Source organism: Zeus faber (genome assembly GCF_960531495.2).
Source record: "Zeus faber genome assembly, chromosome: 16".
In the NCBI taxonomy this organism is placed as follows: domain Eukaryota; kingdom Metazoa; phylum Chordata; class Actinopteri; order Zeiformes; family Zeidae; genus Zeus; species Zeus faber.
Window position 1 is genome coordinate 14,824,776 of NC_137202.1, and position 14,770 is coordinate 14,839,545.

Sequence of the window (14,770 nt, forward strand, 5' to 3'; positions counted from 1 at the left end):
ATTAACCATTTTTCCTCCTCCAGCCACAGCCTATGCTCGATTAAGAACGTTAACCAACTGCCCCTGGTGGTTTCGCGGACGCGCTGAAGGATCTATAAATGGAAAATCACCTCAGAAGAAAGCTAGTCCCGCGGCCAGAGCCAACCGTGCTAGAATGTAGCTGGTGTTGATGGTTGCAAGCCAATGGTAGGGACGCAGACTGCAGGGGTGCGGACGAAATGTCCAGATTGAGTGGGCTGCATGCTACACTGCTTGATCCTGACTGGTGCTGGCTGTCCACCGTGGCTTTTCTCTCTTTTGCATTACAGCTTGATTTTCCATGTGGGTGGTGCATGATTGCTATAGGCAGCATATGGTTCTCCCAATATAATAGTCTGCAGTAGTCCCCCCGCCCCCCCAACCCTGCCTCCCCAACGGCAACGCACTGTGATGCATTTTGTCAGATGCAGGTTCAACAGGCACGTTGGACTGGGGATGCGTGACTTAGATCCGCCGATCCGAGGTATCGATCCCCGCATGGATCTGGGGCCTTGGCGCCGCAACACATCTGCATTCAGTCGGATCTGCTCCTTTGAGTCAATACCGGGGCGGCCCGGGGTTACCAGGCAACCCGCTATCACGGATGCTCCGCCGGCCAATTAATCAGGACACTGGAGCCCCACCTTCATTGTGGGGCTCCAGTTAATGTGCAGGTTTGGACACGGTTCGGCTGTCAACACAGAAACTAAACGGCCAGAAATGTGGGGGGGGGGGATCACTCAGTGACTGGATCCCCGCCACATACATGCACATGAATTCATTCACACTGTAAACATCCCACATTTTAACATGTATTAATCAGTACCATTCAGTACCATACACTCTACATCTTTATAAATATATATATACATATGATTGACCTTTGCATTCATTGTAAATACCATATATTATAGATACTTCCTAAAGGGTATGTAAATATTTCTCTGGCTATTTTTTTTTTATTCTTTTTAACTTGTTTTTCCATTCCTTGAATTTGTCAATGTATTATGCCAAAAAAAAAAAAAAAAAGCGTCATTCTGATTGTGAAATTGTTACTCCGGATTACATGCAGCGACTCGGGGGGTTGTGGAAGCGAGCAGGCCTGGTGTCATGACAAATATAAATGACAAACACACATTTACGGGCGACCTGGGCGCGTATCCGGGCTAAAATGTGTCACTTTAGGCCGAGACGACTCCTTTTTTTTTTTTTTTTTTTTTTTTTTTAAGTGTGTCACGGAACTAACTGTCTTAGGCCCGGGGCTCCGGTCGAGATCAGCGGGGATCTGGGCCACGGGCTGCGGGGCTGCACGGTCCGCCCGAGGGGTGGAGGTGGGGGGGGGGGGTGGGGGGTGAAGCCCGGGGAGGCAGCCTCGTCCGCGGAGCCTCCCCCTTTCCCTCCGAAACGCCTTATTATTGCCGTCGCCCGAGCCTCGTTATTTCACCCCGAGGAGGAGGGAGAAAAGACAGCTGTCAAAACGTTATTCGCTCGGTCGTCACCCGGGGCCTGGGTTTTTTACCGCCCGCTCCGAAAGGGGCTGGAAATAGGAGCCGCCGCTCTGCTTACCATCTCGCCGGTTGGATGACGATGAAATCCCGGGACGACGGCAGAGGAAAAGAGGTATTTCTAAAAAAAAAAAACGACGCTCCGCGGGCCTCGGGTTTCGGTGGGAAAGACGGAGATCGTGGTGTTGTGGTGGATTATTTTTACCCAGCTTGTCTCTCGCTCCCTCTCTCTCTCTCTCTCTCCGCTTCTCTCTCTCTCTCCGCAGTGGCGCTGGGAGGGGACGCCGAGTGGCGGTGCGTGACTCGCGAACGATTCGTTCGTCGCGAACGAAGTTGTTGTTGTTGTTTGGTTTTTTTGGGGTTTTTTTTTTTTTTTTTGTTGTTTTGTTTTATTTAACGACTCCGGGGTGGTTCGTTGGGTGGATGGATTGCGTTCACCCTGAGCCCGAGGACGGATCCGACCGCCGGAGCCCCGGCTCCGTCGCAGTGCGTGTGTCTAGGTGTCGCGTCGCGAGATGTGTCTGAAACAGAAGCGCTCGCTCTCATCGGATGTTCCTGCAATGTAGGAAGCCGCAGTTCCAGGACGGCGCTCCTAGGACCCTAGGACCCTACTTTTTTTCCCCAATAGCGTCACCTAGCGAGTTGTAGTTTTAAAGGTTTATTCCAACCAAATACTAGTCTAACTACTTGTAGTTTTAAAGGTTTATTCCAACCAAATACTAGTCTAACTACTTGTAGTTTTAAAGGTTTATTCCAACCAAATACTACTTTCTGTCTAACTACTTATAGTTTTAAAGTTGTATTCCAATCAAATACTACTTTCTGTCTAACTACTTGTAGTTTTAAAGGTTTATTCCACTCAAATACTACTTTCTGTCAACTACTTAATCGCTTATTCCGCCTAAACACTACTTTCAGTCTAACTACTTGTAGTTTTAAAGGGTTATTCCCACCAAATACTACTTTCTGTCAACTACTTAATCGCTTATTCCGCCCAAACACTACTTTCAGTCTAACTACTTATAGTTTTAAAAGGTTATTCCAACCAAATACTACTTTCAGTCTAACTACTTGTAGTTTTAAAGGGTTATTCCAACCAAATATTACTTTCAGTCTAACTACTTATGGTTTTAAAGGGTTATTCCAACCAAATACTACTTTCTGTCAACTACTTAATCGCTTATTCCGCCCAAATACCACTTTCTGTCTAACTACTTATAGTTGTAAAGGTTTGTTCCAACCAAATACTACTTTCTGTCAACTACTTAATTGCTTATTCCGCCCAAACACTACTTTCAGTCTAACTACTTATAGTTTTAAAGGGTTATCCCAACCAAATACTACTTTCAGTCTAACTACTTGTAGTTTTAAAGGGTTATTCCAACCAAATACTATTTCTTTCAACTACTTAATCGCTTATTCCGCCCAAACACTACTTTCAGTCTAACTACTTATAGTTTTAAAGGGTTATTCCAACCAAATACTACTTTCAGTCTAACTACTTGTAGTTTTAAAGGGTTATTCCAACCAAATACTACTTTCAGTCTAACTACTTGTAGTTTTAAAGGGTTATTCCAACCAAATACTATTTCTGTCAACTACTTAATCGCTTATTCCACCCAAATACCACTTTCTGTCTAACTGCTTATAGTTTTAAATGTCTATTCCACCCAAATACCACTTTTTGTCCAACAACTTATAGTTGTAAAGGTTTATTCCAACCAAATACTACTTTCTGTCAACTACTTAATTGCTTATTCCGCCCAAACACTACTTTCAGTCTAACTACTTATAGTTTTAAAGGGTTATCCCAACCAAATACTACTTTCAGTCTAACTACTTGTAGTTTTAAAGGGTTATTCCAACCAAATACTATTTCTGTCAACTACTTAATCGCTTATTCCACCCAAATACCACTTTCTGTCTAACTGCTTATAGTTTTAAATGTCTATTCCACCCAAATACCACTTTGTGTCCAACAACTTATAGTTGCAAAGGTTTATTTTAACCAAACACTCCTTTTGGTCTATCTACTTAATAGTTTTAAAGGTTTATTCCACCCAAATACTACTTTGTGTCCAACAACTTATAGTTTTAAAGGTTTATTTTAACCAAACACTACTTTTGGTCGAACTACTTAATAGTTTTAAAGGTTTATTCCACCCAAATACTACTTTGTGTCCAACAACTTATAGTTTTAAAGGTTTATTTTAACCAAACACTACTTTTGGTCGAACTACTTAATAGTTTTAAAGGTTTATTCCACCCAAATACTACTTTGTGTCCAACAACTTATAGTTTTAAAGGTTTATTTTAACCAAACACTACTTTTGGTCGAACTACTTAATAGTTTAAAAGGTTTATTCCACCAAACACTACTTTTGGTCTAACTACTTATAGTTTTAAATGTTTATTCCACCCAAGTACTACTTTGTGTCCAATAACCTATAGTTTTTAAGCTTTATTTCACCCAAATACTACTTTCGGTCTCGCTACTTAGTAGTTTTAAAGGTTTATTCCACACAAATACTACTTTTTTTTTTTAAATCTAAATACTTGTAGTTGTAGGTGTAAGGTTAGAGTTGTGATTAGGGTGTCGTCCATCTTGTCCATGTGTCCTCGCAGCGCGGTCCTCGTTTATCCTTGACTGTCACGAGAAAAAAAAAAACTCGGGTCCTAGGAATGCGGTCCTGAAGCTGCGGGCCTCCTCTCTTGCAGGAAAAAAAAAAGGCCCCTGCCCCCGCAGCTGGATATCCACCCATTTCCACGAGTGACCGTTCAACCCACACAACTCACCGATATCAATAGAGATTTACCGATAGTGCGTGTGATCCACGCAACGTCAGCGCTGACAACATTATTATTTTATATATGTAACTTATTCACTCCGTTTTAAGCCCAGCGGTGCGTGACAGAACGAATGGGATGTGACTGGTGACTCTAAACACTCTGCGCTCCGCCACAGCAAATGCCTTTGGACAGGGAGTCAAAGCTTCTGCGAGTCTCACAAATCATTTGCAATCCATGTGTATTCTTCTATCAAAATCCATCATTTTGACAACAATTTCCTTTATTATATATATACATATTATTATTATTATTATTATTATTATTTTAATCATTATTATTCTTTTTTTTTTAGGATGCCATTTGAGACGTAGACGAAGCAACTGTTCTGTCTCTCGTCCGTCGTCCCCCTCGCTCGCCCGTGGATGAGCGGACGCGAACGAACGACGATCCGGGGAAGAAAAGCGAACGACTCCCACCGCTGTCACTCTCTCCGGGGGCCGGATCACTAAAAAAGGGTCCAACCGTCCACCGCTAACGCGGAGCGGAGGAGGCGGAGGAGGAGGCGGAGGAGGCGGTGGAGGAGGCGGTGGCTGGGGGAGGTGCAGCGCGGCACATCCGGGACATCCCCCCCCCCCCCCCCCCCCCGTCGCCCCGACCACGGGAGCTCGCGGCCGCCGGCGCGGGGGCGCCGCCGCGCGGCGGTCCGGGCGCGGTGCGGCCGGGAAGCGCCGCCCCCCGACGGGCTCCTTCCTCTCCCCCCGACGGGCTCCTTCCTCTCCCCCCGACGGGCTCCTTCCTCTCCCCGCGGCCTGGCTCACCCTCCGCCGCGCAGCCATTACGAGCTGGGTGTCGGGAGCCCCAACGCGGAAGTGCCTCGAACTGCAGTTCGGCCAACGGCCGCTGGACGGCGTCCCAGAAACCTCAAACTCAACGTAAACCAACGGGACTACAGTCAGTATTTACGTCGACGAAGTGTGGATAAGTGAGTGTAACTCTTCGAGTTGTGTTTTCTGCCTTGTGACTTTAAAAAGGTTATTGTTCCGTGAAGAGGACGCTAAGCCTGGAAGGGGGGGTGCGGGGTTGCGGCCGCCATGATTGACACAGCTCTCTCGTTTCCGTTGTGGCGAGGTGGGCGTGTCTCCTCTTTCCTCCCACTGTCCGCCGCTTTCTCATATTTACATTTACATTTACATTTATATGTATATGTATATTTACGCCGAACGTAGCTTTGACCTGGTTTCCTGTACTGATGTCCTCCACTCGCTGTGCCGCCACGCCGCTCTGGCAATGTACACGCAAGGTTTGACGACAAGGGTGTTTTATTTGTTACATACCATGAGACGCGGTGCAACGCGGCACCACTGTTGGACATGTCGCCTCTTTGAACGAAACCCCCTCAGAAACAACGACGAGTGAGGGTGAAAAGAGAAGTCTGACTCTTCATTTATGTATTTAGTTATGTATTTAGTTATGTATTTATTTATGTATGTATTTATTTATTTATTTGCAGGGCAAATGCCCCCATCGTGGGACTAATAAAGGTTTATCTTATCTTATCTCTTATCTCAACTAATCAAAAAAAAAAAAATCCCCCAAAAAATAGCGGAAACATGAAGTGGCAATGGGGCCGCCGACTATTATTTTAACATCCTGGGTATCGCTTCTTGTACGCCTGGTAGCCTCTTTGCTTTTCACCCAAACGTTGTTTGCTGAGGCATTACCAGCCCAGGGAAATTGGGGTTGGGGGTCAGCAAAGGCATTTTTATGTTCAAGTTGAAGTTCCACCTTGGGGAAGTGACGATTGACCTCGCACAGTCTCGGACCCACTGTAAATCGCTGTCAATTCTGTGCGCTGGAAATAAGTGCACTCCCCACAAAGCCCCTGTGCCCATGTTCTACCATAGAGTTGCGTCGACGCAGGTTCTGTAGTCGGGGTGAAGTCACACATGCAGCACACAGCACAAGTCTCAAAACAGATTTATTTTTATTTTTAAGTATTGACGACAATATCGACAACACCTTCCCATGAATTCAAAACAATACACCATTCAACGACAGTGAATCTGATAATCTGCCAGTGATGTTCCACACTGTAATGCACTATCGAATAATTTTGTCTGTTTGCTCTCATTTTGTTGGATAGGTCAGTCTAAAAATGTAATCAAAACCACTTGAGAGATATTTGTTTATATTATTATTATTATTATTATTATTATTATTATTATTATTTGTATTGTACCAAAAATGTACATTGTGATATGAAAAAAAAATCCCTTTGAACGAGAAAAGATAGCTTCAACTATCTTACTGAATTTTTGCACATTGACCATTGTGATAAGACAAAACAGAATCGTTGTTGTCAGCGTGTTGAAAGTCACATTTTGATCCACACATTTTACTTTTCAACCACAGTGTCTTTTGAAGAGGTAGAAGGAATACAACTGGGTCCATCACTTCACTCAAATAATTACAAGCCCACATCACTGATACTCGAACTCTTACTCTTACTTAGAATACCATCACAAATTGAATACACACACCATCTACAAGGTTAAAGAAGATGGTTACCATTCCCAAATTGAATATATCCACATTGGAATAGTTTTTACACTCTATCTGAATTCACCAGTCAAGATTCCAATTAGAAAAATATATTAATTTATCAAAAGCTTTTTTCTATGCAGGATTTTGAGCTTTAAGGTCAAGATTGCCATACAAACAAAATAGTGGATATAAATAAAGAATACAAAATAAATTATATGTATATAATATTACTGTTTTTTGTATTTTTATTTTTTATATTATTATTATTATTATTATTATTATTATTATTATTATTTTTAGAAAGAAGACGTTTAAAACTAGTAGATGTCTTTCTTTGGAATCAAACTCTTCGGTAGGAAATCTAAATAATATTTTCGAAACACGGGTACAGATGTACACAACCAATCAAATGTAATATACACATAGCTGCACACGAGCGCATACACGCATTAAATCAAACACAAACACACACACATACACAAACACGCAACAACAGACAGGGGGTAGAAAACACCTGAGGTCCTAACCAGATGTCACATCTGAAATCTACATGGAAGGCAGGGCTACAGTACACCGTGAACAATGGATTATTCCCTAACAAGTCATTTAATCCTACAAACAGGCTCGTCTTACAGGGTTAAGGGCTTTGAAAAATAGCTTTGTTTTGTGAATTTAGAATAATAAAAACTGTGCTAGTGTCAAGATAAGGCAACCTGAATCAAGTTCTACTTCAAAACTTACGACACACCATTGTTCTGTTTTTTTGTTTGTTTTGTTTTTTCATTACTCACCAACAATTGCTCACTAACAATTGAAATGTCTTCGAACGAGATGCCAATTCAACACATACTTTGGAAATATAAAAATAAATAACGACGATATAAGATTTTCAGATTGAGTTGTATCTGTCGATTTGGCCTCCCCGCGCCGTTGGTTCATCAGATGAACATCTCCTTGTTGACCCACATGAGCGTGCGCGTGTCGTTGGGCTTGCACTCGTATTCGATGCTGCCAAAGCTGTTTCCCCACTGACAGTGGTCCCTCTTGTTGTAGTTGTAGTATTTGACCTGCCACACGGTCTCAAAGGAGCCCGCCTCCATGAACTACAGGGGGGAAGGAACAGATCCAATGGATATCAGCAGACTGATATATGCATATATATACAGTACATACAGTGTACTGCACACACACACGTATCGTCATGGAGCGAAATATACCCGGGGCTGGACGATATAGAAGAATCTATTACTACTACAATTGCGGGATTTTACAGGTTATTGATATATACTGTACTATCTACTTATATATTCAAAATCAAACCGTGGTTCATCACATTGAAATTTATGGAAATGTAAGGGACATCAGGCTAAAGTTCAGACCTCATGGCATGAGAAATTTTCGGTCAGATCTCCTCATCATCGATCTACACTACAAATCTGACCATATGTTATTATATCTCTTCATTCTTTCTTGTGCCGGACGATTAGGCCTTAACTTCATTAACTTTATCATTTCATTTTAGTTCAAGAAAATCGTCATAGTCGTCACCAACTTTGGTTCACTTTAAGGGGCAACCAAATTGCACGTCGACACATGCAAAATATTGTGTACATATACAGAATGATCAGCTCAGGATGGACACAACCATACAAAAAAGACAAGTTAAGAGAATTCTGCAGGCAAATATAATTGATTCTTTATAGCCAATGGTCCAGATAGAGTGGGAGGGAGGGAGGCAGGCGATTGAACCGGTCTTTTACCTGAATGCTTATTTGAACCGGTTGCCTTTCTCCGCTCTTGGTGTGAGCCACGCCCTCGGTGTTGTACTGGCCGCTGTAGACCACGGACTGAGGGTCCTTGGACTGCTGCTCCAGGGGAAAGGTCACACCCCCCAGACTCATAGACCTGGCGACACAAACCCAACACCATTCCTCAGAAAGGCGAGGGAGAGCTCCCCCGAAAACAGCAAAGCATAAAAGGAACAAACCTCCTGAGGCGGGACTTTAAGGAGGGATACCCCTTTCCGGGATGGCTAGGAAGGGGGTGTCCGGGATTTTGAATCAACCGCCTGGATTGGCTGATTCGCATCAACCCTCGGATCAATGCGAGGCTGGAGCAACAACATAGCAGGACTTTTACTTTCTGAACCGGAAATTATACACCGCTGCTTTATTGTTACGTCCTGTCGGAAGCATGACTCTGACTCTACAGACTGTTTATGCGCAGAAGTTGTCACTAGAAGAGAAATATCTGCAATATATTGGGGGGGGGGGTGAGTCTAAAACAGGCACCGACGAAAGAGGCATTTTTCCACAACATTTGGCTTGAAGTCGAACCAAAAAAACCTTAAGCAAACATAGAGGAAGTGAACTAACGTCATTGTATTGACAGTTGCTTAATTATTGTAAATGATGAAACAAAGCTGACCAGACATGGCAGCAATTCCTCCCCACGATCGGTCGTATTTCAAGGTTTGCATTGTTGATCGCGTTGATGTGCCTAATGCCACCGACGGAATTTTGGTTTTACGGACGATAACATCCACACCCTAACGCAAAAGGAGATGTATGAGGATATGAGCGGCCGTGTGTTCATTTATTATTCTAAATTTGCCGAATGATCTCCCTCCTCTTCACCCACTTAGAGTTAGCGTAGACATTATGCTCGATGCAAAAGTCACAATTTTGCAACAACTGTCTAGTTATAGCTCTGACAGTTTACAGTTTTTTGTCAACATTCATTTACAGTAGGATTATCATGCGGATGGATGGGGAGCCTTTAGTAACCCCTAAAAATATTAATTCAGGGCACATTTCAGAGCCTCTCGGGTTAATCCTGCCGGAATAGTTTGTGAATGATGGCGTCACCATAACCCTAACAACATGGGATTACATAACCATGAAACAGTTGGCTCCACACTGTATATGCATAAGCACAAAACCTGTGTTCCAAACATTAAAGTCCTAATCTGTGGTGGATTTGGAATGAAGCCGATGGGCAGGAAGGGAGGGAGGGAGGGAGGGGGTGAGAGAGACAGAGAGGGGGTTCAAATCTGGATTCCTTCTGTTCATTCTCTTGTCCCCAGACGAGTCGAGAAATGAGGATCTTGCCTTTTATAGGTCGTTATTTTGGCTTTTTTCGGTCGTTTTAAACTCCGACATTGTTATCTGGATGTCAAAATCTGATAATATAATAGAATGGTATATAACAGAATCTTATATGTGAAGGTAAGACGTCGGCCCACTACATTTTAAGGTCGATATAGAACAGACCCCGCCCCTCAAAGGCCAATTTGCTGGAAACCTTTTCCTTTGTCCAAAGGTAACAAAGGTGTTTTTTTTTTAATTTTTGTTTTTTTTGTTATAAACCCTTCTACCAGAAACTCATCATGGTACAATAATCCTTACGTGGCTTCCACGGCTCCCGGTTTGACCACCACCTCTATCTTGTACTTGGAGCCGGTCAGCAGCTTGATGGTGCGCGTCTGGCCGAACCGGGCCCCGTCCGACTTGAAGTACACGGCGCTGTTGTTGGGCAGCATCTTCAGAGAAATCCCGATCTTGATCAGCTGCGGCACGTCGGCCATTATCACCCCGGATCAGATGTTTGGGGGTCGGAGGAAAAACGGCGGGAGGGTTGCGGATCACAGCCGGTCCATTCAAATCCAAAGAGCGAGGTCCGACGACGATGATGATGATGATGATGAGGATGATGAGGATGATGAGGACGATGATGGTGGTACAGAGGCGGTGAGGTTGAGGTGCGATCGGAGGCTGGGAGTGTGGAAACTCATCTCTGGTGATGGCAAGACTGCATGCGAGGAAATGTCTCCTCCGCGCGTAATCCCGAGGAGCCAACAACACATGCCTAATCTCTCAATCTCTCTCTCGCTCTCTCTCTCGCTCTCTCTCTCTCTTTCTCTCTCGCCCCTCTCTCTCTGTGTCTCTCTCTCGCTCTCTCACTCTCTCTCTGTCTCTCTCTCTCTCTCGCTCTCTCTCTCGCCCCTCTCTCTCTGTGTCTCTCTCTCGCTCTCTCACTCTCTCTCTCTCTCTCGCTCTCTCTCTCCCTCTATATATATATATATATATATATATATATATAAAATTTATTTATTTATTTATTTATTTATTTATTTATTTATTTTTGTCGTTCCAGAAGTGAATAAAAAAATAATAATTAAAAAAATGTAATTAAAAACAAAACAAAACAAAAAACAAATATTCAAGTCATTAGATAGATAGATAGATAGATAGATAGATAGATAGATAGATAGATAGATAGATAGGACGCACAAATAGAAAGACATCCTTCCATCCGCGCGTCCGTACTGGTTTGGCCGCTGTCCATGGTTCTGAAGGGGCCGCAGCGCTGCTCTGCTGGGCGGACGATCGTCGACGGCCGTCGGGCTCGCACGAAACACATGAGCCGCGCAAGTTGTTCATCGGTGAAGTGTCCTCTTGTCTTATCTCAACAACAATAGCGACTGGTGGCCTGGACACGGAACACTAATTGAGAGGATTATTTGAAGCGCTAATGGGCCGCACCGACTAATCCAGTAGCAGGTCGACCTCGAAGTCAGAAGTTAAACAGGGGAATTGGGAGTATAGGCTGTACCCCAAATATCAGAAGGCGGCCGGTCCACATTTAACGAAGGTAAAACATACGCGTAAAGCCCCGACGGTTTCCACAATTTTCCATTTTCACTCTGTTCCCAAACGATGGCGTGAACGTGACCACTAGAGGCCCCTCGAGGCCAGCGTTTCGTCACGTGGGGGGCGCCGCTCGCCTGCTTGAGGTTTTAGAGTCGGTGTTAAAACCCAAACTAGGATTTTGAGTCTTAGGATCCCCCTCCCCTACGCATATTGCATTATGTTAGCTTTTTAGATACCTAATATGTGTAGGAGCCATTTGTATTCAGCGATTCGCACTAAAATGAAATAGCTTGCTGATACGCGTATTTGTTATGGAAACATATATATATATATATATATATGTATGTATGTATGTATGTATGTATGTATGTATGTATGTATGTATGTATGTATGTATGTGTGTGTGTGTGTGTGTGTGTGTGTGTGTGTGTGTGTGTGAAACACCGTTATTGTATTTCAGATTTCCCCCATGTGGATTAGTATTGTTATTTAATACGTGTTGTTTTACCCGATCTTATCTTATCTTATGTTCGATCACAAAAAAACAACATGGAACTGCGCATTTAAACAACCGCGCCCCGTCTTCTCGGAACAACTTCTTAATCCCAATAATAGAAATAAAACTTTCCAGTTATTTGATCAAAAAATGTCGGAGAGATGCGCAACCCGCGTCACTCGCCGTAGAAATAACAGCTGAAAAGTCAAGCAGTGCGTATTAGGGTTGAGAAATGATCTTCCTGTAAACACGCTGCATATTTCGTGTGTGTGCGTGTGTGTGTGTGTGTGTGTGTGTGTGTGTGTGTGTGTGTGTGTGTGTGTGTGTGTGTGTGTGTGTGTGTCTGGGTGTGTGTTTTTTATCCTCGCTTCTGAGCTCCTGCCCAAAACCAGAGGTTTTTTTTCATTCTGGAATCCAGTCAGTTGAACAACGAGCAGCGATGCGGGACGCTGTACTGTACTTCCAGCCGCATCAAAGATCACATCTCACATTATAAACTGTTATGATTCAAATCACCCGAGACGAGATCGCTTCAGCGTCACAGGATTCCACAGGGTGGTCACATGATCCCACGCAGCGCGGACCTATAGAAAGTGAGAGCGGCGAGCTCGTGGTCGTGTGTGCGTGCGCGCGCGTGTTGCGCGAACGCGCGTGTGCTTATGCGTGCGTGCGCGTGTTGATACTCCGCGTGTACTGTGTGCATACGGGTGTGTGTGTGTGTGTGTGTGTGTGTGTGTGTGTGTACAAGTGTACGTATGCGTTTTTGTATGTATATGTTTGTGTGAGTGCCTATGCGTGTTTTATGTGGAATGAATGCGTTTGTGTGTGCTTAAGCCTGTGTGTGTACTGTGTGTGTTTAAGAATTTTGCATGTGTGTGTGTTGAGGTGTTTTGTGTGTGTATAAGCGTTTTTGCATGTGTGTGTAGTGTGTGTGTTTAAGCAGTGTGTATGTGTGTGTGTTTAGACGTTGTGTGTGTGTTTAAGCATTTTTTTGTCTGTGTGTAGTGTGTGTGTTTAAGCATTTTGTGTGTATGTGTGTGTGTGCGTGTGTGTGTTCAAGCGTTTTTGTATGTGTGTGTAGTGTGTGTTTAACCATTTTGTGTGCGTGTGTGTGTGTGTGTGTGTGTGTATGTGTGTGTTTAAGCGTTTTTTGTATGTGTGTGTAGTGTGTGTTTAAGCATTTTGTGTGTGTGTGTGTGTGTGTGTGGGTGTGTGTATGTGTGTGTTTAAGCGTTTTTTGTATGTGTGTGTGTGTGTGTGTGTGTGTGTGTGTGTGTGTGTGTGTGTGCGTGTGTGTGCGTGTGCGTGCGTGTGTGTGTGTGTGTGTGTGTGTGTCTAGGCAGCGAGCAGACCCCTCCCCTCACGGAGCCTCTGCCCGGTCCCCACCTTCATAACCCGACGCTCGGCGCGGTGCGCTCAGATGGCCGAAGCGCCGGCGGGGGGAAAAAAACGTTGCGATTTCTGAACCTTGTCGCCGAATAAAGATGATCGATCGCGGTGATCCGATGAGTGTGACAGTCGGTCAGCTTTCCATCCGCAGAGCGGCGCGTTGTGGAGGCTCCACGACCAGTGCGTGCGCCTGAGTATCCAGGAGCTTTCCGCTTGATGTGAAGTTCCGCCGCTCTATCCAGCTCCCTCTCTCTCTCTCTCTCTCTCTCTCTCTCTCTCTCTCCCCTCTCCCTCTCCCTCACTCTCTCTCTCTACTCTATGCCTCGTAACCACACCGGGGATGACGGCGGCGGCTCCGGCCTGTGGCTGAAGAGCTCCCCGGGGCTGAAGGATGTGGAGATGGGTCGCGGCGGGACGATGAACAGCGCGGTCCGGACCGGGGACGGGCTCCTGTCCCCGGGGGCGACAGGTGCGGCGGCGGCGCGCGGCGGCGGCGGCGGCGGCGGCCGCGGCGGCGGCCGAGGCGCGGAAGCAGGGAGCCCGGCTCAGCCTGCTCGGCAAGCCGCTGACCTACAGCGCGCAGAGCGGCCGCAGGAACGCGCGCTACCGGCGCCTCCAAAACTACCTGTACAACGTGCTTGAGAGACCCCGCGAGTGGGCGTTCATCTACCACGCGTTTGTGTGAGTATGAGTTTTCAGCAGCTGCTGCATTCTAATTATAACGTGACTGGAAACCGTGTTTGGTCATTGTTCACCTGTTTTGGGTGAGAGTGAAAGTGAGAGTGGGGCACTGATAATTATCTGTCTGTCTGTCTGTCTGTCTCTCTGTCTGTCTGTCTGTCTCTCTGTCTGTCTGTCCGTCTGTCCGTCTTCATGTCTTTATGTCTGGGCCAGTGGCGATAAGGAACTCGTTGGGTCGGTTTACAATACTTTTTCTGTTTCGTGTGCACCCATCACATCCATCTCGATCAATGGATCCGATGCAATCCAGCGTGAATGAACCCACTGTAATGGCTGTCTGTTGTCCACGTTTTTGTTTTTTTTTGAGGGCGATACTTGTTTTGTTATGAATGAGCCAAATTTTAGAATTAGGATTTGCATTTCACTCCTTTTTTCTGTCACTTTCACGCGCGCACACACACAGACAGACACACACACACTTTTTCTTGCTTGTTAATCTCTGTTTGTTTCCGGATATGTTTTCTCTTATTGTGTAGTTTCACATCCTGCAGCATTTCATTGTTGACAAGTCATCTTTCCTTATGATAACCAGTCATAAGCCCTTTATCGTCAACAATACTGATATAGTTAATAATTAGGACAGTAGCACCAGAAAACCAGCGCATTCCTTATTCCTTTATAGATTGTCATGGACT

At 44.8% G+C, this 14,770-nt stretch overlaps 3 protein-coding genes across 3 annotated transcripts in view; 1 reads left to right on the top strand and 2 right to left on the bottom strand.

Moving 5' to 3' along the window:
• The window catches only part of LOC307242196 (calcineurin subunit B type 1), a 41,654-nt gene extending 39,636 nt beyond the window's left edge, over nucleotides 1-2,018 (bottom strand). The window contains exon 1 of the mRNA XM_080016540.1: nucleotides 1,585-2,018. Coding sequence (XP_079872666.1) covers nucleotides 1,585-1,587 — 3 coding nt within the window. The 5' untranslated portion in view covers nucleotides 1,588-2,018. The remainder of the gene's footprint in view (nucleotides 1-1,584) is intronic.
• A 5,777-nt stretch (nucleotides 2,019-7,795) lies between these two features.
• cnrip1b (cannabinoid receptor interacting protein 1b) lies at nucleotides 7,796-10,446 on the bottom strand (the record flags this gene model as incomplete). Its single annotated transcript, XM_080016729.1, has 3 exons — nucleotides 10,265-10,446; nucleotides 8,618-8,762; nucleotides 7,796-7,960 (listed from the first exon to the last, which is right to left on the bottom strand). The coding sequence occupies exons 1-3, from the start codon at nucleotides 10,441-10,443 to the stop codon at nucleotides 7,796-7,798; spliced, it is 489 nt and encodes a 162-aa protein (XP_079872855.1). The 5' UTR covers nucleotides 10,444-10,446.
• A 3,266-nt stretch (nucleotides 10,447-13,712) lies between these two features.
• LOC307242052 (potassium voltage-gated channel subfamily KQT member 5-like) overlaps nucleotides 13,713-14,770 on the top strand; it is a gene marked incomplete at both ends in the record, with an annotated part of 89,340 nt that continues 88,282 nt past the window's right edge. Inside the window, 2 exon segments of the mRNA XM_080016388.1 lie at nucleotides 13,713-13,877; nucleotides 13,879-14,075. Of these exon segments, the coding sequence (XP_079872514.1) occupies nucleotides 13,713-13,877; nucleotides 13,879-14,075 (362 nt within the window).